The sequence below is a fragment of the Helicoverpa armigera genome, chromosome 18, assembly GCF_030705265.1.
Source record: "Helicoverpa armigera isolate CAAS_96S chromosome 18, ASM3070526v1, whole genome shotgun sequence".
NCBI classification, from domain to species: Eukaryota; Metazoa; Arthropoda; class Insecta; order Lepidoptera; family Noctuidae; genus Helicoverpa; species Helicoverpa armigera.
The window spans coordinates 2,924,016-2,944,364 of NC_087137.1; the positions used below are offsets into that span (position 1 = coordinate 2,924,016).

General features: G+C 36.4%; 1 protein-coding gene across 1 annotated transcript in view; it reads left to right on the forward strand.

The window, feature by feature from the left end:
* The window catches only part of LOC110375814 (monocyte to macrophage differentiation factor), a 26,755-nt gene continuing 6,406 nt past the window's right edge, over window positions 1-20,349 (forward strand). Inside the window, exons 1-3 of the mRNA XM_021334074.3 lie at window positions 1-362; window positions 6,679-6,869; window positions 13,668-13,920. Coding sequence (XP_021189749.1) covers window positions 198-362; window positions 6,679-6,869; window positions 13,668-13,920 — 609 coding nt within the window. The 5' untranslated portion in view covers window positions 1-197. The remainder of the gene's footprint in view (window positions 363-6,678; window positions 6,870-13,667; window positions 13,921-20,349) is intronic.

A 20,349-nucleotide genomic window follows, 5' to 3' on the forward strand; every position in this document is an offset into this window, starting at 1 on the left:
CAAATTCCATTCCGTCATATCATATCGCATCGACCGAGGTGGTTGTAAAATTAAAAAGAGACAAAAATGTGTTTTAAATCTAGAAAAATGTAAATTGAATTACTAACATGAATGGTAACATCCTTACAAGATTAACCGTGCAGTTGTTGGTCTCATGACCATTTAACATTCAGCTGCCATACAGAAAAAACGTATAAATGGGTGACGTTCTAAGCTTGTTTTCTGTGATAATAATGAAATTTAAATCTAAGTTCAATGAAAGTAAGATTTATTTCCACTACGATCTTCCTTGGGAGAAGTTGAAGACGGTGAAATGGATGAATGAGAAGGCCACCGCGAACAGGGCCTATGTGCCCACGACGGTGAGTAGCTTTTCGCGCATAATATAAAAATATTATTTCAAACATTAGAATGTTGCTTTTAAAACATATCGGGTAGCATAGCAATTTTCATTATCAGTGGCAGCAATTGAAGGATTAAAATATAATTCTTAATGTTCCAGTACAGTTTTAATACAAATTAGTTTCTTATTTTTCTGTTTGCACTGAGAAAAATAAACTACTCAAACATTTTTAACTTATAATGAGTCAGTGAACAACAACAGTTAAGATTTTGTATTTTTTTTTCACATGTTTAGGTGAACATGCAGTCTGTTTTTTTATATTTATTTATAAACCAGTTCTTGTTCTGTTTTGTAACACTACTTGCTACCAAAATATTGCAAAAGTGTTGGTATTGAATCTGTGTTTCTTATTTATTTAAATATTGATAACAACAGAAAATATCAAGTTTTCTGAATAATGAATTAGGTACTAAGGATTTTTATTGAATAAACATTATGGACACAATATCTGCAATAGCTAAAAAAGTCTGCTTTATTCTTCTATGTTTTAAAATCTTACTATTGATGGCAAATCATATAAAAAAAAAATAATTAAAGCGGCTTTCTTACAAGTCAAGAATATACATAAATCAATACACTGATGATTTAAAAAAAGCATCATAAATTCACATAAACAAACTACTTGTATTTTTGTAATTGCAAACATGTGTATAATTTAATACATTTTTGTAAATTGAAGGACCTTAACTAAAGTTGATACATATTAATAAACTAATGAATGTACCGCCTTGAATGCATGATAAATTATGTTGATTTGTCAATAGTTGCATCACAGCTATTATTTGTAGGCCACTGCACTCTATTAAGTAAATGTTTTGATAAAAACTTCATTAACTAACTTATATACGCTTTACTTATGATGAAAGTCAACTTGAATCTTGAGACTATATTTACCTGCAATGGCTGCCATTGCAAATAAAAATCCAAATTTTAAACCAAATTGGTGGTTGTTACAAAATGAATCCTTAATAGCTTTATTATCTTTAAAAAATATGCTCCTAATGCACAGTTTCTATAAAAAAAAAAACAATTTGTTTTGTTAACACATGGTACTTTTTTGACATAATCCTCATAGAACTGACGTCAAAGCTACCGTACGTAAGCATAACGAAACGATTCTTTTTTTTCTTATAGAGGTACCGACGATCGTTTAATGGCGCCCAACATCTATTCCGATACTCTTCCCCATCAACAGAGGTTTTAATAGCTGTTTTGATGGATGTAAAACATGCCGTAATTTACGCGCGCCTTCTTTAATAACGATAACACTAAAGTTGAGTCCAAAATCCGCAAAGAAAATGATTGATAGTCAAAATACCGGAAACGCTAAATTGATTTGTGAGAACTTCGTGATTTGCCGTCTAAGCGTCATGCATCTATCGAATTCTGCTGTATTCTATCCGCGTAATATTAGTTCTCCTGATACGACAAAACGTAATTCTTCAACAAACACCACGTACATATAACAGACAACTAACACTGATTACATTACATATGTTTACACACAAAATTATACCATATCCTGCTACTGATATGTAACATAAATAAAGATATCATTATCTTCTATTAGCACATCGAAAATGTGTCGAGACGCAAATTAAGTTAATTTACACAACGAAATCTGTCATTCTGTACGGATCCATGAAAAGCCGGATTCTAATCCCCTTGCGGTAATAAAAAGTTTAGGAAATTTCCAAACTGTCTTTTCCCTTTGCAATGCCTGCGCCAGCAAATGAAAAATAATGTCATTCCTTCAGTGATAACTGATAACCTGTTGCCTTGCCATCTGACCTTTTAGATTAAAACGGGAAACTTTCCAGATATTAGATAAAGGGTCTAACTAATTACATTGCTACTCCAACGGATTTTAATGGCAATAATGTCTGTGTTCCCGAGCTGCCAGTATCAATGACGATCACTTCCATTAGCAAAGCTGAAGACCCAATGTCTAACTCCAACCATCCTGGGAATCTATTACAACATTACCAAGTTGTACAAACCACTTTAAAAGTTCCCAGAGTATCCACCACTCAGCTACATCAATATCGCAAAGATTTTTCTATTTTATCTTTATTGCACTTCCAGAGATGATGTTTGCTCAGTGCACCCGTGAAGAGAGTAGTGTATAAATATTATGTAACGTGTGTTTACATACAAAATTAACCGTGTTGGTATCTGTCTGGTTGATATGAAGTACGAGCGTGCAATCACGACACGAGTCACGCGATGAGGGGATGTTACCGCACACGATTATTTCACGATCATCAATCATACACACCGGTTTTATCGTAATATCGTAAATATTCCCATTAAACATTCGGTATATTGATTGTTATAACGGCTCTCCGTTCCCATATATTATGTATTGTTCATTCATGTTTATTCATTTGTCATTCAATCGTATTCGTATCTCGTTGTCTGTTTATCTTTATGCACGCATAAATCTCGAAATTGCTGGAACGGATTGAGCAGTTCTATTTAGTAATGATTTTTCACGCATTGTTTTAGAGCTATGCTTTATGATATTCTCGAGAAAACGGCAGTCGTAAAAAACTTAAAACATCATTTTGAACATCACGTCACGAGAACATGTCTGTTTTATATTTGAAAAGTTTTTGCGAGGGTGTATCCGTAGATCCTTACCTACCTACTTATTTGAACTGCGGGAGGCTTCATTATTTACCATTCTCACCTAAAACCTCACTTTCTTGTCGCTGATAACTTCGTCCTTTAGGTCCTTTGTTTCTGATTCCAACATACATTTTTACTTACAATAAGGCTTCGTATTTTTTTTTTTGCAATTTGCTCTTTCTCTGTACGACAGACGCTTAAAAAAATCCGTATCTTGCTTGGTAGCAAATAAAACCGAACAGAGTTTATCTATGTTAAAATTTCACGCACGTTCCAAGAAAGAACAGAGATTCCAAATCTCGTTAAATCCACAAAAATAGAAACAATAGCGCGAAATAACATATGATTACTTAGAAACGAAAATATGAATAGTCACCTAACTGCCCCAATTACTATGATTAGCGTAAGTAGGAACGCATGTAATAATTTATTCATAGTAAACACATAATTGCGGTAGCCTAAGTCACGTCAAGTCAAGTACGAGTTATCTAGCCTTGAGTGTAAACACTGCCTACTAATAAGTTATTACTTGTAAGAGATTTCAAATCTAAAATAGAATATTCCCCATTCATGTTCGAAATATTCCCAAATGGCCCATAATGAGCAGGGATCGGAATATCATTGATCCATTATTTTGTAATTAGAGTCCCTTGGGCACTTGACCCCATAAACCCTGCGCGCCCTATGAGCGGTAGCTAAATCGAGCGACCCCATAAAGGTCGAATACCCATCTTATTTGGTATTTCCATGCTCCATATTGCCCACCCAACCCTAAGCATATAAAGAAAACTTTCCTCACTGTAATACTGTGTGGATATAGCCAGTATCGAAACTAGGGTTGTGTCGATTTCGCCCAGGCTCAGGGAACAGAATCAGGAGAGGTGCGAACCACGACCAAGTTTTCCTCTAATAGCCCATTCACAGCAAACAATACTTAGACATAAATTTCTCTCGAGTAAATGGGTTAATGGGAATATAACTGCACTTTTTAAGTACTCTAAACAGAATAACAGGCTCCTCTCGCGCCTTCTTGTTCATTTCTTTTTCATCGGATTATAAGTACTTTATGCGATCACAAATTAACACATTGAGCCGCGGTGGGTTACTGAAATTGGCATACACGCATTAAATCATTACGTAGTTTGTAATAAAGGGTGATGCAATTGTGATGGCGAAAGAAAACCCTGGGGAGGCCAAGACTTCTAATTCGTCTATGATAAGGGTGCAATATCAGAAACCCGCACCGCACAAAAAAGTCTAGTTACGGCCCTGGGTATAGTCAACAAAACAAGGCGTGGGAGGCCCCTATGCGGTTGGTGGCCGAGAAATATTACAGGTCACATGTGGCGCCGATTAACGGCTGACCGAGAGAGTGACCCGAACAAAGAGAAGCCTATACTGTGTTATTAGATAGATAAAGCTTAGAATAGCTTAGATAAGATCGCAGTTATGTGTCTTACATAAGCCACTATAAAGGTTTTGTTCGAATCCTAATTACTAATTAATTATACTGGAACATTAGATGAATATAATCGTCTTCATCTCTTTATCTTATCGTTGTCAAAGGTATGTACATATTTGAACTTATCAATAAATATTTTCCTTTCCATCAAACATATTATAGAAGCAAACATGGCTTAAAACCCATCATTGTTGCCCACAGCCCATATTTATTTAATAATACACAATAAGACACCTTGAGTGGCAAGTGATAACAAACATCTATGAACTTATCTTTGTTCCCACCAAATGTCTTTTTAGAACATTTGATGAATAGCAATTAACCTGGGTTGAACTTTGACATCTGTAGTCATTTGTTTAGTTACGCGGTTTTATTTAGCGCATGTCTGTGTACTCAGATTACTTACGGTTAATTATATGATTCATTTATATTTCTGTAATGATACCTTTGCTTATTGTTCAGCTTCCGCATTGGTAATAGATATAATCGACGTCCAGATAAAATCAGTGTATTTTGGTTTGCAATCTTTGCAGGGACTTCTCGTCTGAAAAAAAAGTAGTACATTTTTTTGCCCAGATTCAATTTCTTTCAATGGTTCAGGATTTATAGCTCGTACTACGGTCCACTTCTATGTTTGATATAAACCAAAATACTATATTTTATAGCCTTACCACAGATCAAAACTAAACGATATTATAGGTAGCTTTGGTTGGTGTGTGCAGTGTGTTTAACTATAAAATGTCCATACTTTAAACACGATATTCCTACACGTGGCAACGAGGAGACCTACATTTATTATTAATTTCAATCAACTTGTTACTAAGCTTTCTTTCTCCGATATTTCCCGAGAAAGCAAGTTGCAATTCTTTGCAGTTTCCCGTTCATTTTCTTGGAAACTTTATTACATAGAACATGGAAGCGAAAGAATTTTTAATAGAATATTATTAAAATAGCAAAGTAATAGCGAACTAGTTGTCAGTAAGCCTGTTAGTGATGGGCGTACGCCTATAAGTTGATCCAATTTAAACACTACTCCATTTTCTATTATTACTATTATGTACTTTGTAATCTTTATTTAGCAAACTAAAGAAGACTTATGCAAGGCTGAATGTTTAATGCAACAATTTTGCATCATTTATCAAAGCTAGGATAGCTTTTGCAGCAATTTGTTCGTGTAGAGTCCGAGGCATATTGACAATAACAGTTTGAGTTTGGCTTTCATTTCAACATCCTTGACCAGTCGATATGTGACTACAACCACAACCATGGATACCGGGTTGCCCGGATAACTGGGTTGAAGAGGACAGATAGTCACTCGCTCCATTTAAAACAGTGATACTCAGTTGCATCTAGTTAGACTGAAAGCTGACCCCAATGTAGTAGGAAAAAGCTAGGCCGATGATGACCTTTGCGATTAGACTTTGTTAAGGTGAGCTTCTTTAAAACACAAACGAATATTTTTGTACCTATCTGGTGTTCCGTTCGGTCTCGAGAGGGATTTAACTTATCCTGCCTTTACAAGAAGATATAAAACCGTATTTTATGTTACGTACGGATCGAGTCGTTGCTTCGAGAAATAACATTTCTAGAGGTAGAAAAGCATTATAAGTATTGTCTCGCTGACATGTACCTGCACTACCTGCATTTTATTTAAAAGGTGACTTTAATAAAAAGGATAAATAGTATCCCCATTTCTTACTGTATATGTATGATTCGTTGTTAGTCTCTTGTTCGCGTACACCTGCCAATATTTGTTGCTGCAATATCTGCTAAATTGTACGCAGGTAAAATGTGTTCCAGATTGTATTAAAGTGATATGGGAAAACTGAAACTGTTCGACCGAACGGCATACAAAAGCTATCGAGATAAAAATCCAATTTGCTAGGAAGTGCAATACCCATACCGCACTATGACAGAGTAAAATGTGTAGTGTTTGACATGCATTCTAAGCAGACACGAGTTATGTATCGAGAAATATTGTGGTTTAGATATCCACGTGGACAGGCAATAAAGCTTACTTACTTCCAATAGCCGTTACCTGTATAATGCCCACGTCGCTTAAAAGACTAATTGGCGCAAATTGTTAGTGCCCTTTTTAAAACGCCCACATTCTATATCAAACTGTCATTTAAACAATTGTCTCGGGATTTTGGAAATTTAACTAGTTATCTTTTGTCCACAGGTCGAGAACGTAGCGAACGTATGCACGCACGCGCTATGCGTTGCGCCTGCGTCGCTCGGCGCGCGGGAGTTGCTGACGCGTTCCGTGAACGCGCCGCAAGCCATCGCCGCCGTTGTATACGGGCTGGCATTGTGCCTCCTGTTCGCGGTGTCCACCACCTTCCATTCAGTATGCTGTTGTAGGTCTGATACGTGAGTTGAAAATTACAAACAGTATTTTGTGCTTAATTGCTTTTCATCGCTTCAGATCTTCCTTCAAAGTAAAACTGATTTAAATGTCACACGGTCGTATTATCACACGTTATAACAAACCTCCACCTCGCAAAGATCGCTTTAACGTGAAATAATATGGCCGCTGAAAGTAATGTTATTAACACTAAAGTTGCACTAACTCGCCACTAAGGCATAAAGATTTTAATGTCAGCTCTGTTTATCGTGAGCCACACGTCTGCTGCTCTGCGAGCTTTCCACGAGCTTTTAATTAGGTACCAGTTCAACTTAGTAATTTTGGTTATTGTATGGAACATGAAACTGCTGTGAAATAAATGGGCATCATTCGAGTTAGTACCAAAAAGCATAAGATAAATTCCATTACAGACGTTTTGAAAGTTAATAAATTGTTTGAAATGCCGATACGCCACTTAAGGACCTCTTTAGATCATAGATATTGGACCGTCCTGCGGCTCAGGCGTACCAAAATATAGTTTATAATTACTTTGAAGTCGACCTACTACGTCCTTGGGTATCAAATGGCCCTCTTCGCCAGCTTCAATCACTTGTATCGAAAGTAATGTGTAAAGTTTGCACTCTCGCACAAAACTTTGACCGTTTCTACCAAAGTTTTTCGAACGAAACTGCGGTAGGTTTTAGCTAAGTAAGAACTCGCCCTCGTTACATATCTTTGCAATGACCCACCCCATATTTTCCGTTGTAATGTGGGACTGGCCTCGATTATGTGCGATCGAACGTATTTTTTTACTCTGAGTATTGCGAAGAAATGACAGGTACAAAAATAGCATACATTTGGATGGATTACGTTCTGTATTGTATGGCGACAAATAAATGTTTGTTAATCTTCGTATTCAGCCAGAGTGATTACTAAGCAGTAATAATTCGCTAAGGGTAATTGCGTTCTCATGGGATGGAGAGTGAGCTGTTCCCAATTCATTAGGGAACATTCCAAACACTGCCTTCTAATTGAAAATCTTTTACTTAAACGAAGGCCCACATTTTCCTTTCCTTTTTATGGGTTTCGTGCCAGTTCATATTGCCTACATACTCGTACAGTTAAGCTACATGCTATACGTGTCAATAATCGCCAAAATGGCTTCTAAAATAGGTAATTTAATATCCAGCCAAGGCTACAAAGATTAGCTTGATCCTATCAAACTAGCTTTGGCGTGTATCGAATATTACGTTTTATATGAAATTCTACGTGATATGTCTCACAAAACGTAGGCGGTTGAGGATCGCATGTATGAACACCTATTGTAGGTACAGTATTGTGTCATCGATCTATAGGACTTGGTTGTTACGGTAACGATATAATATTTCGCATACCTACTAAAGGATTTTCTCACAGAGACTTATAGCAATACTGATCATGGCGTCGGTCGTATACCTAAATTCCCAACATCTGCTAACTTGGTTAACTTCGCATAAAGCTTTACAGCCAACACAAATTTCCTATTTATTGAGCCATAAATTCCCTGATCGAACTGGATAGGGATGAATGCGGTGATTAATTAGGGCAAGGTCACTCCGGGAATGCAAGCAATGCTTTAGCGCTCGTAGTTACAGTTCCAACGTTTCAACCAGTGGCAACAATTATTTCGACAGCGGAATCTTTGAAATAAAACCTTTGAAACTAATTAAGTTAATTAGCCCTTGATCAGTCAAGCGCAACATTTTGACAAAGGCTTTTGAAATTCCCAACGAGTGTAGAATAGCGTCATTACTGTTTGTGGCATCGTTGTTGGCTGGTTTTATCTTTAAAAGTAAAGATCTGAGTGAAAGATTTCCAGCTGTAACTGGGAAAGACAACTGAAGTACGAAAAAGCCGCAATTATACCTCTCTCGTGCTGGATTCATTTTCAGTCCAGTTACAAAATGGTTTCTTCTAGTAAGTGTAAAAATTATGCAAATCTTACTCGGCTTTCTTTTTTCAAATATGCATAACAATGCAATTGTTCTGGAAATAACAGATGAATTAAACTGAAGAAGACTTCAGGCTTTGAAAGGATTATTTGACGGACTTACCAATCAACGTAAAACATAATCGGTCTATAAATAGCTCTATTGTTAAAGTTCAAACTTTCCTGTGAACTTGTCATGAATAGGCTGACTTTTTAAACAATCTTATCGATTAATCTTAAATGGCGAAGTCATTTCAGTTGGATCCAATTAATTCAACGAACCGATGCGTAATTCCAATACGAATTTGAGAAGGGTAATCGGAATTAGCAATACACCTTTGACCTTTTGTAATTGGTAATTATCTCGTCTTCGCTTGTGTAGGTTTACATGGATCTGCTGACTTCGATATGGGTCTTCAAACAATAATTACTAATTACTATGTATTGTTCACCTGTCTTGTTTCATCATGAAGCTCTCCGTCGTCGCACATCAGACAAAATTAAGATTTAGTAAAGCGTCGTGACTGGCAGTTCCTACAACTCGTATGCAAATATTCATGACGAAACAAAAGCAGGAACTACCCTAATAACAAAAGACCACTATCGTAGTCGTACTACGTAAGATAATGGCTTCCAACAACGATGGTTATGATTGGAAGTCTGCCAATTCAGATAGTCTTACCATCTGTGGGTCTTTAATCATGTCGCTGTGGTGTAGAATCATCAATATCGCCATAGTATCCGTTGGAGCAATCTGTGTTGCCATGCTCTGACTCTGCAGCTCTTGTTCCACCGTGTATGATTTAGGTGTTATTCAACGCTTCATAGTGACAAGTCTCCTCGTGTATACGGATGTCGGTCTCCGCTAGACGTACAGCTGATTTATTGCCACTTTACACGTACCCTTGTTGCTCCTCGTGACAGCCGGCTAGATTAAAAAATAGTCTTGTATCAAGACGAGTGTCGGTTATATCACAAATATTCTCTGTGTAGACACGAAGTTGTGATTTTATTGCCCTTATTTTTTATATACTTCTCATGTTTATTACATTCTAGGAGTAACATATTGAAGGCTGTAACAAGAGCAGTATGAAATCGAAGCAACTTAAAAACTAGTTAAACTACGCTCTATTATTAATTATACCTAATGGACGTGGAAGAATTATGTACAAAGCCCCTGGGCCTAGTTAGGTGCGGAGGAATCTTTGAGGCTTAAATTGATATAAGTACAGTGGGAACTTTGGGAATACTCTTGAAACCTAGTGTAAACTAGGCTTTTAACGTAACACGGCTTGTTTCAATTTTGGCCAACTCCAATTCTACATTAATTATACAGATACGTACATTTAAAGTTTTTATAAAGGCTTGTAAAATGCTTTTTATAACACTGCTAAATTGTTTAAGCAAAGTGCTAACAAAGTAAATAACCTAAATAGTAAAACAGCACACGAACCTGTTTGAGACCTAAATGAACACGCAATTTTTGGCATAAACCTTCACCCCAACAAAAACACAGGTTATTTCATTAGGAAGTACGTGCTACGTGATACAATTACCCCGAAGTATTTCCCACTACACACGCCTCACAAAATTGTTCCAGTGAATAATTAATTTATTGCCGCTATAGGCCTTGGCACAGGGGGTCTATCATCAAATTCTATTCTCGAAGCTAAGTTGCTTACATTGCCAAGAATTTGTAACAACCTTATTATTTATGGAATATGATGAAGATTTTTTTGTTGTGGTGCTAATTGTGATTTTCTTTTGACTGTTGCAACGTTTACATGTTGGTAATGGTTTTTCTATATCTTAAAAAGCTTGCATGCTTCCACACTCTCTAGTGAAATTATTAACATTTTCTCCTACATCTGTCATCTTTTAAAGTTAAGTTTCCTTTACATCAACAGATACACAATATTAAAATATAACGTCTCACAAGGGTTTATCCGTTTTTTTCCATCAAATGGAAAGTCAGGCACAGACGGCCTTTACAGCCAGTGAGCGAGAGGGGACGCGCAGCCAAGCAAGAGGGTTGCAACTGCCTCGGGGACGCCTCAAAGAGATTAATCCTGGCTATAGACTATACAGATGGAAGTGATATTAGGGACCGGCCAACCTACACGTACCTACACAGTTCTATCTATAGCAACTGTTTACAGAGTAAGGGATGTCTAATTTTAGAGCTCTGCCGAAGCCGGATTTATAGATGAAATAACAAAGCCGTCTCTCAACAAAATTAACGCGATCAAATATTTGAAAAATATAGTTGTGTGTATCATATTCGTTACGTATTGCAACAGAAAACGGGAACTAGTTTCCTAAATTGCTTTATAAATAAAAAAATACGCAGCCGGTAATTTCCTTTGAAAAGTTTACAAATGGTGGGCATTCGAATGAATGATAAATTACAGTGTAATTTCGATGAACGATGTGGATCGTTTACTAAACGGTCCAATTTTATCGTCGAGCACATGGTCATTGCTGGTGACTAATGATATGAATTCAATAATAACGTTATTGGCATTCTATTTTTTATCGCTTAAGATGATAATAATTCATCGTTCGACTTGTAAACAATAAACAAACATGTAAATGGTGGCACCGGGTAATTTATAGTTAAAAGTTACATAATGTATCAGTAGGACTACTGTGTTTTTATTGTGTACTGTAGTCTAAAAATGGGAGCTTAAACAATCAAGTATGCTTTGCTGTATCTGACACAAATCGACACAATGCATGAAAAATGGCTCCGTCTACAAGCTTGTATGGAAATAATTTCAGCCGCGTTACATTGCTCGTGGTATGGAAATTAGATTTCTGACACATTTCAGATACAATTTTCTGTATTCTGTAGAGCTCGTGTCGGAATATGTTTAAATTGATAAAATATATTGAACGGAACGGATATTAATGTACTCTGTTGATAGCTTGCGAGATGAGAACGGATCGTAGCTTCTTTACGTATTATGCATATTACACGTTGTTTGAGATATTATGCTTTCAAACAATGTGTAAGCTGAAGCACAATATTTTTCGAAAGAGGCTCTTGGACTACGTGGTGAAGTGTGGGTAATTTTACCAATCGGATTATCAATTGCCGTACCAAATATAATGAACTTTTAATTGGAAACCAGTAAAGATGTACGTTCTACAACTGAATTTGCTTTTTGTTACGAAGTATCAACGTGCTCAATTTTTGCCTATAAGGCAAAATTTCAGCTTTACTCTAAGCACCTGTACAAAACATAATAGTCACGTTTACGAAGCCTTGGTAACTTGAACGAAAGCCTGCAAACGACATAGTTTCATGAAGGGTGTTATGTTTTATAAATAGCAAGTCCTTGTAAGTACTAAGGCTTCATCTGCTGGAGCAAGGTCGGTCGCAGGAAATGGCTCGTTAAGACCACAACGTTTAGGCTATTGAGATGTGTTACCGTACGACATGCGGTTTTGAATTAGTGTATTGTGTGGGTGAAGAATGGCAAAGGCAACGATGGATTACCTCAATGGCTGAATGGCTAAATTGGATTTAATTTTCCACTTTAGATTGAAAAGGATGTCTTTTGCATAGCTATTTTTGGCCGTTAAGTGATAGTTAGGAGAAATGTACCTGAGTTTTTCATCAAAAGAATTTCGACAACGCGTTTAATCATATTACGATATTTTCAGATCTAATATTATACATGAAGATTGATTTGATTTCAGTTATTTTAGTTTTTGTTTTATATATATCTAGTGTATTCTCATAGTGATAAAGGACAATGACTCTGTGTATATCGTATCAATGACTCTTTCCCTGAATAAGTAAGGGTTAAAAGATCGTAAAGGGCGAACGATACCGCGTAGGGATTACACGACCTACTCTAACGCCCATTGTTGTCTTTAAGTATGCTATCATTTGAATATTTAATTGGGGTTATGCAAAACGATAGATTTATCACCGGGAGCAAGAAACTGTTTACGTATGCCATTTAAAACGATTTGGTATTTGCGTTCTTCAAGTCCTGGCTTGGCTGTTGAATCAGTCTAGTGGAATGCAATGGGATTAAGGAACAAATGCTTTTCTTTATTTTAATATCATCCAGCTAGGCACTATAGGCATTGAGTAACCTAGTTATAGTTTTCCCAGCAACAAAGCCTGGATTGAGTGGTTAAAGCCACGTATAATAGGCTTACGTTAAGCTATGCAGAGCTCAGAGCTGAATATGCTGTGTGTTGGATGCTCTTTTCCAGTGAATTAAACTTTTCTTAAACAAGTCGTAGAACTATCAATTTTCAGTTGCCTTCAGATAACAGCCTTTTTATAACAAAAAAATATATTTGCATGTACTGAATTTGAGAGTAATTTATCCTTTTCAGAGTGGAATACTATAAGTGTGAACGGTTTTAAAACTTCGCGAGTGTGGACGCTATCGTGTCACTGTGTCAAGATTTGCTTTTACACTCTGCAAGAGATGAGTGGGCTTATTTTTGGTCGAGAACCAAACCAAAGGCCAACGAAGCCCTGTCTGCAGTTTTAATAGACTTTAGCTAGCTACGCGCTCTTGGAAAAATTATATATTTATCTTTTGACATTATCTAGCCACAAAACCTCAGACACCTCGAGTAAAGCTTACAAGGAAGGATCCTTTTTTTGCCAACACAAAAATTTGTGCGTTCCTGGCTTTTTCACAGTATTCTCTATGCAACTTTAGCGTTAATAACATACGTAATATTCATATAGCATCATCCTTGCTCATGCACTTTAAACCACTGCAATTAATTGATCAGCCTGTACCATAAAACCAAGCTAGCATACTTCTAATGTTAATTCTATACTAAACTGTTTGTGCTAAATGCGAACTAAATTTCACAGTAAAATGAAACACTTCCTGCACCGTTGCGACCGGGCAATGATTTACATATTCATCGCGAGTTCGTACTTCCCGTGGCTGACGGTGGGCACGCTGTCCTGCTGGATGTTGAGAGAACTGCGGTGGGTGATCTGGCTGCTGGCAGTCCTCGGCATCACGTACCAGCAGATCTTCCACGAGCGATACAAGATGTTGGAGCTGCTCCTATATCTGGTCATGGGGCTAGGTCCGGCGGCCATCATTGTCACGTCTAATGTACGTCTATTGCTTTGTAACATGATGCTTTTGGCACGGCAACTGCTTTGACGAAAGTTATGGGCACGAGTACTAAAGTTTCTTTACTTAAGTAAACTAAATTAATTTTGTAAAAAAAGTTTCTAACAAGATTTTTTGCGTATTCTGTGAGTCTAACCGTGATCTTTACCTTTGAGGTGCTTGTATACCTGACGCAGTGTGAATAAACGTGACCTATCACCTATCAAGTGCAGTTGCTGTGCTAAGAACATACGTGTGGCCTGACTGTTTGCATGCTTTATACTTTGACTTAGGGCCTGCAATGAGAATGTATTCAACCGTGTTATGTATGCGTTTCCTTCGTAACCACCAGCTTAGTACCACAGAAAGTGTAACTTAGGGCTATACAATTTGGTCGGATTCAAACGTTTCATGTTTGTATTACTCATTAACCTTTACGTTGCGGGTTGTTATTACAGTGTTTAGTAATTACCGAGTTTGCCCCGGCTGCGAAGAACGCAGCACCTTTGCGCACATTCTCTGCGCGGTCTTAGTTTCGCTTTTGCACGTGTGTGTTTGCTTGCTTGAGGTTACGTAATGCCGTTCATGTGTACGACGTATTAAGTAGATTGGAGTAATGTTTCTTGTGTAACTTTTTATTGTTGTGCCTTGTTTATTGTGGTTGTTTAGATTTAGAGTTGTATTGGAAGGTTACGATCAGAGTTGGCGTGAGTTTTATCGGTACTACACAAATGCCATTGTTAGTGCATTTTTCTAATGTTTAAAAGTAAACATAATGCATTGATTACGTGAGCTTGTCAAATCGTAAATCTAATATAACGTCTTTGATATCAAAATCTTCCTACAGTTTTATTTCTGAAAGCGGAAAAGCAGTATTATTCATGCAGGGTATTGGATCCAATCGGAGCCGCTTCAGTCGCGAAAACAAAAGCTTTAAAATTTTAAACCTTGACCGCGTCCGACATTCAAGATAAGCGAGAACTCGGTGTAAATTAAATTGATTACGGTGAACGGCTGGCTTAAATAATCGGCTTTTAATTTTCCCGATAGCTGCTGTGTAGGAACGAATATGCGACCCGTAATCACGCGCGTGGGACCAGAAAGGTTAGACATATGGCTTATGTTTTACTTATAGAACACTGTCGACATGTTATGTGTGCCCTTTGACCTGATAAAAATACTAATCATAAATTCCTTTACGTGTTTTGTTCTTCCAATAGATATTGCAAAAAAAATTGTGCGAATATGTATTGCAGTAGGTATGTCTAATACAGTATTTTCTTTCCACATTACGTCATGCAACCTTTTTATGGGCAGTTACGGTGAGGTTCTAAAGTTCATGGCAACACCTTATCAAAAGTGTTTAGACCTAGGTCATATAAGTCACGTAAGAAATGTTGCTATTCAACAAGTATTCACCTTTGTTCGAAACTCTTATCTGTTTTAATGTATGAGTGACATGCAAAACCTCATTGTGTAGTGTTGGCTTTGAAATATAATAGCGCAATGTCTGACATATCAAGTTTTTTTTCATATGTTTTGGCTGGAAACTTGCTGTTATGTACCTCGAAATAGGTGCAAAGGTAACTTGAAATCTGCACTAGTTTTTATGAGCGACTAAAGTTTTTATTTTGAATAGGCATTCGCAGGCCCAAAATTTGGATCCCGTGGAGAAGACCCGTGTGTCTAATCCGTGTGGCTATCCAGTATCCAGTGTAAATACTTCACCCAAGGCGGTTAAGAACTTGATTGATGCTTATCAATCTTCGATTTTAACTGAAAGACATCAAAATCAATCTGAAAGAAATTCTGCAAAACGTTACAGTTTACGTTAACGTTACGTTACTTTAGGCTTCAGGATTATTTTATTCTTGTAATTAAAACGACTGCGTCGGCGGCCGGTAATAAATTATATGTCACTGGGTATATGTGCAATATATAAATAGTGTTTGTTTATATGCCGAGCTGAAACTATATGGGAGCATTGATTGTATCTAGTGGCTACCCACGTTGCGTGTACCTAAATGTCAGCCAGAAGGAATTACTAGCTGTCAGGGGTTCTAAAATTAAATTGATTAAATCCCTGAGATGCTGATTGGTTATCTTTCAGACTATACATACTTCAAATAATATATTATTTCGTGAGATCGAAAAGTTTGCGGTCATTGAAAATATTGCTTTGAAGAAAATACATATTTTAAAACTTGTGCTAACATAACTTTGAAATGGAGTCATATTGGAACAGTGGACTTTGTGTACTCGACTGTGTTACTACAATGTATTTATTTGTACTGTACACAGTACACAACGTTCCCGCTTCTATACAATACAAGGAACTTACTATATACCACTGTTACATAAATATACCAGAGCCACATTCACGTGAATGTTAGGAAGTTATCGAGCTAAGATGTGGCGTGACCAAGTGGTCCACATTAAATAGGGTCAGGTCGGAATAATGCCAACAGTTTATACCTGTGACATAGGCAAGTACGTCCATAGTGCCTACTTAAAATGCACCTGTATAGACTGTTGAATGTTTTTTCAGGATGTATGTCAGGGAAACCTGCCTACTTAGATTTTAAAAAAATAAAATCCTCAGAAGAATTTATTCACCAGTAACTTGGAATTTAGTTGTGCCGCGTTTTTGTAGCAAAAAAATATAGTGATGAAGGACGGGCGTTTTAGGAGATCTTTCCCAGGTATTTTTTTTTGTTAAAAATACAGATTTTTAGCCGAGTGATTAAAGGATTTTGTTTATTACGATGCACAAACAAACATGTTGGACAACTAAGCAGGTATATAATACAAGGTGAGCTGTACAGAAGAAAATACGCACTTACACAAAATTAGAAATTAAATTAATATTCTAAACAAAGTAACCGAAGAATTTGAACAATGCACACGTTTGTGATTGTACGAAATTGATTACAAGCGGAATTTAATAAACTACAAGAGTTAAGCGAAGCAATTTAATAATGCCATTATAAAACAATTAATTCGTTCTTATCGCGGTCGGCTACAATAAATAAGTATTTTAATTAAGATTTTTGTTGAATGCTGACCGTTTATAACAATGTGGTTAAGTCAATGTAGGTTATATTTACTTAAACTGGTATTATAGTCGACCTTGGTAATACACAACTCTATGCTTGTTTTTTTATACATATCATTAGGATATTATTTACTTAGTAACCTACGACTTACAGTGGGCCACAGAAGGCCAATTTATAATGATTGAGGATGATTAGATTAAGTTCATCCTGAAGCCTAGTTGATTTATCGTAAAAGCTAGAGGAAAGGTTTATAGTCCTAAGTTAAAATAATAAAGACAAGCTCATTGCAAAAGTTTCACTTATGATCCGAAGGAATTTTGAGTTTATGCAATATCTTCCGACCCGCATTGAGCAAGCGTGGTGATTAATGCTCAATCCTTCTCCGTGTGAGAGGAGGCCTGTGCCCAGCAGTGGGACGATAAAAAAAAAAGGCTGTAACAGCAATATCTTCATCACTTTTGCAGAATTTGCGACTTGACTTGATCTTTAATTAAACCACGTTGATTACACGGCATTCTAAATAAACTGCACTTATGTGAGTTAGAAGGCAAAAATATTTTTACTGCGGTTCGCCTTGACTCGCCTTGTAGAGTTACATGCAACGGGACTAATTACTTAGTGCACTACCACTTAGTTTATTGAACTTTGACCATATCTTAGTTTATTAATACGTACCTACAAATAATCAGTTTTTATTTAGAACGGGAACTTAATTTATATAAAAAAAAGAAAAACAGAGATAAGAGAATTCATAATGAAAATAAACGCCAACATTTCAAAATTGTTCCATCGCTTGCCGTTCCCTTCGGTTTCAGCTGCGTCCCAAAGTAAATACTTCCTTGACCGGGTTAAATAGCAGCCTATATTTTATTCTGATGTATGAGCTGTATACCCAACTGCCAGGTTTCGTACCAAAAATCGTACCGAATGGCTTTTGCATGAAAACATAATAAACATCCATTCATCCATAATTTTATCCATCTCAGCCGATTGTACATCCAAAACTATCTCGATAGGTACCTAAGTGTGATGTTTAATGTTAAATTCTTGATCCGTGTAAGACGTCATTAAACACCAGAGAGTTATCCAGTTACAGGTTATTAATAAAACAATCATCTATAATTATACGAGTTCTTCTTTCCGTTGTATCATACATACCTACCTACTTACGTCCTTAGACATACGTTCGTAGACATACACTGTGGTTTGATGTATAAAACATTTTTCTAAGACCTTATGTATGAGTAAATCACTGTCGGATTGGGTCTCCAAAAATTAGAGCTTATAAATAAATGGTTGATTAAAACACTCAAAACATAAAAAGGGCCAATCAATTGGGTAGGAAAGTCTGTTACACGAAAACAAAATGCGATGTATTTCTGCTGCGTAATAAATAAGTGATTGTTTTAATTAAGCCAATCTCATTGGATGCCGGCACTGAAGGCCGAATTATATGCTTTTAACTGTAGGCAATACCGGAATTTTTATATGTTAAAGCCTTCATAAATAAGGCTGAAAACTATTTTCTAGAAACACAAAGCAGATATTACTATGTACGTACCTCTGTTGGTTTGTACGTCATAAATGAATGTTTTGCAGCAAAAGCACAAAAGTAGTAAACTTTGCTGTCAGCGCTTCGCTCATGTGATTACTAAAGTGGTTCTGCACCATTCGGGCTTAAAAAGTTCTGTTTTGTTCTGTCTGCAAAGCTTTTGAATGAAAATTGTATTTAATGTTTTGTGCTCGCGATTCGTAATTGTAAGTCTATTTTCCGATGCCTGTCTAGTAAACTTCCTTCGTTGGTCCCAAGCGCTTTGTGTTTGAACATAGGTACGGTCCTGAGATATCTATCATATCTCTTTTCTTTCATATAAATGACAACTTTGGATGTAAAATTTTAGAGGGCAGATGTAGGCACCTGTCGTGACAAAATGCTTTCTTCTATAAAAACAGTTCGTGTTGTGTGGATAGATACATTTCGTTCTCGTCCTTTGAGACAAAAATACTCACATAACTGTGATGTGACCCACAAACGTTACCACTTTTCGTATTAAAGACTTTTCTTAAATTCAAGCTTTCAGTGTATTCGAATTTTCTAAAACGTTCGTGAACACAGCCAACCTTCAGTATCATTTCATTATGTAAAACGAGTGTTACCATAAAACAATTACAGTGCTATCTGCTGTCACGTCAAGAGTCGAGGCTTGTCCTTAGACTCGCGTTACATATATTCCATTTAGAACCGTGTGTCGCTTAGAGATTGAAATGTAGTTAACCCGGTCACATTCCCCTTGGGATGGTACTCTACAATATTAGTCCTACATTGTGTTCATTGTGAGCATTTCGGCGGATGCTCACGACACTCATGTTGTATGGAATCTCAGTAAGCTATGTTACCTTTCATTTATGTTAGGTTTACCTAGTTTAGAATACTTTGTATTTAGGCTAGTTCGCTTCTTTACAAAGATAACTAACTTAAGGGACTTTAGCATTTGTACATTATATACTAAAAAGACTCCGTTTTAGAATCTATTGTACTGATAAAACCACCGATATTGTATCGGGTTTGTAAATGACAAAATACCTAGCCTTTCTTTAACTTCCTAAAACATACAATGGACTAGTACTAGACGTGAGTTACCGTCAAATCAATATAATTTGTTGGAAACAAATCACAAACCCCACTAAAGAATGAAGGAAACTAAATAATGCATAAAGTAGAATTTCTAAACGAAACCGGGTTGTTTCCCAATACAATAGCGTTTTCAGTGACCCAATTAGGTAATAGCGACGTCTATTAATTAGTAATACCTATACCTTTAATTAAATGATAAATAGCGACTTTTAGCCATTAACAAATGTTGAATTTTTTGCTATGTACTGAAACATTTTCTTTGTTTTGTTATAGCCTATGTAATTTGTACATGCATATCATTAGTTCAATACCGGAAAACTGAGAATTATTAATGTAACAAAATTGTCATATCCGAATTGAAGTCGGTTAATCTAGGATTGTTTATATCTGTATGGAAAGTTTCACCCTGTGTATACTTACATGAAACTCAAACTCAACTTATTTCATAAAATATTCATGGACCGGCGGAAATTCGGAAAAACGGTGTTGTTTTTGCTTATCAATTTTATTTATTTTTAGATGTTCTATTTGTATATATTGTGGTATCAATGCTTTGTATTTCATTTTTACAAATATTTCCAATAATATGTGGGTGTATCAAAGGTTCCGTATTTCGCTTTATGTCACTGCTATTCCGATAAAAGTTATTTTTAAATAGACAAGTATACAAAGGGAGGAAAATCTTTTGGATTTTCGTCCACCATCTGATGTTTCCGATGTAGCGGAATGTGCGATTTC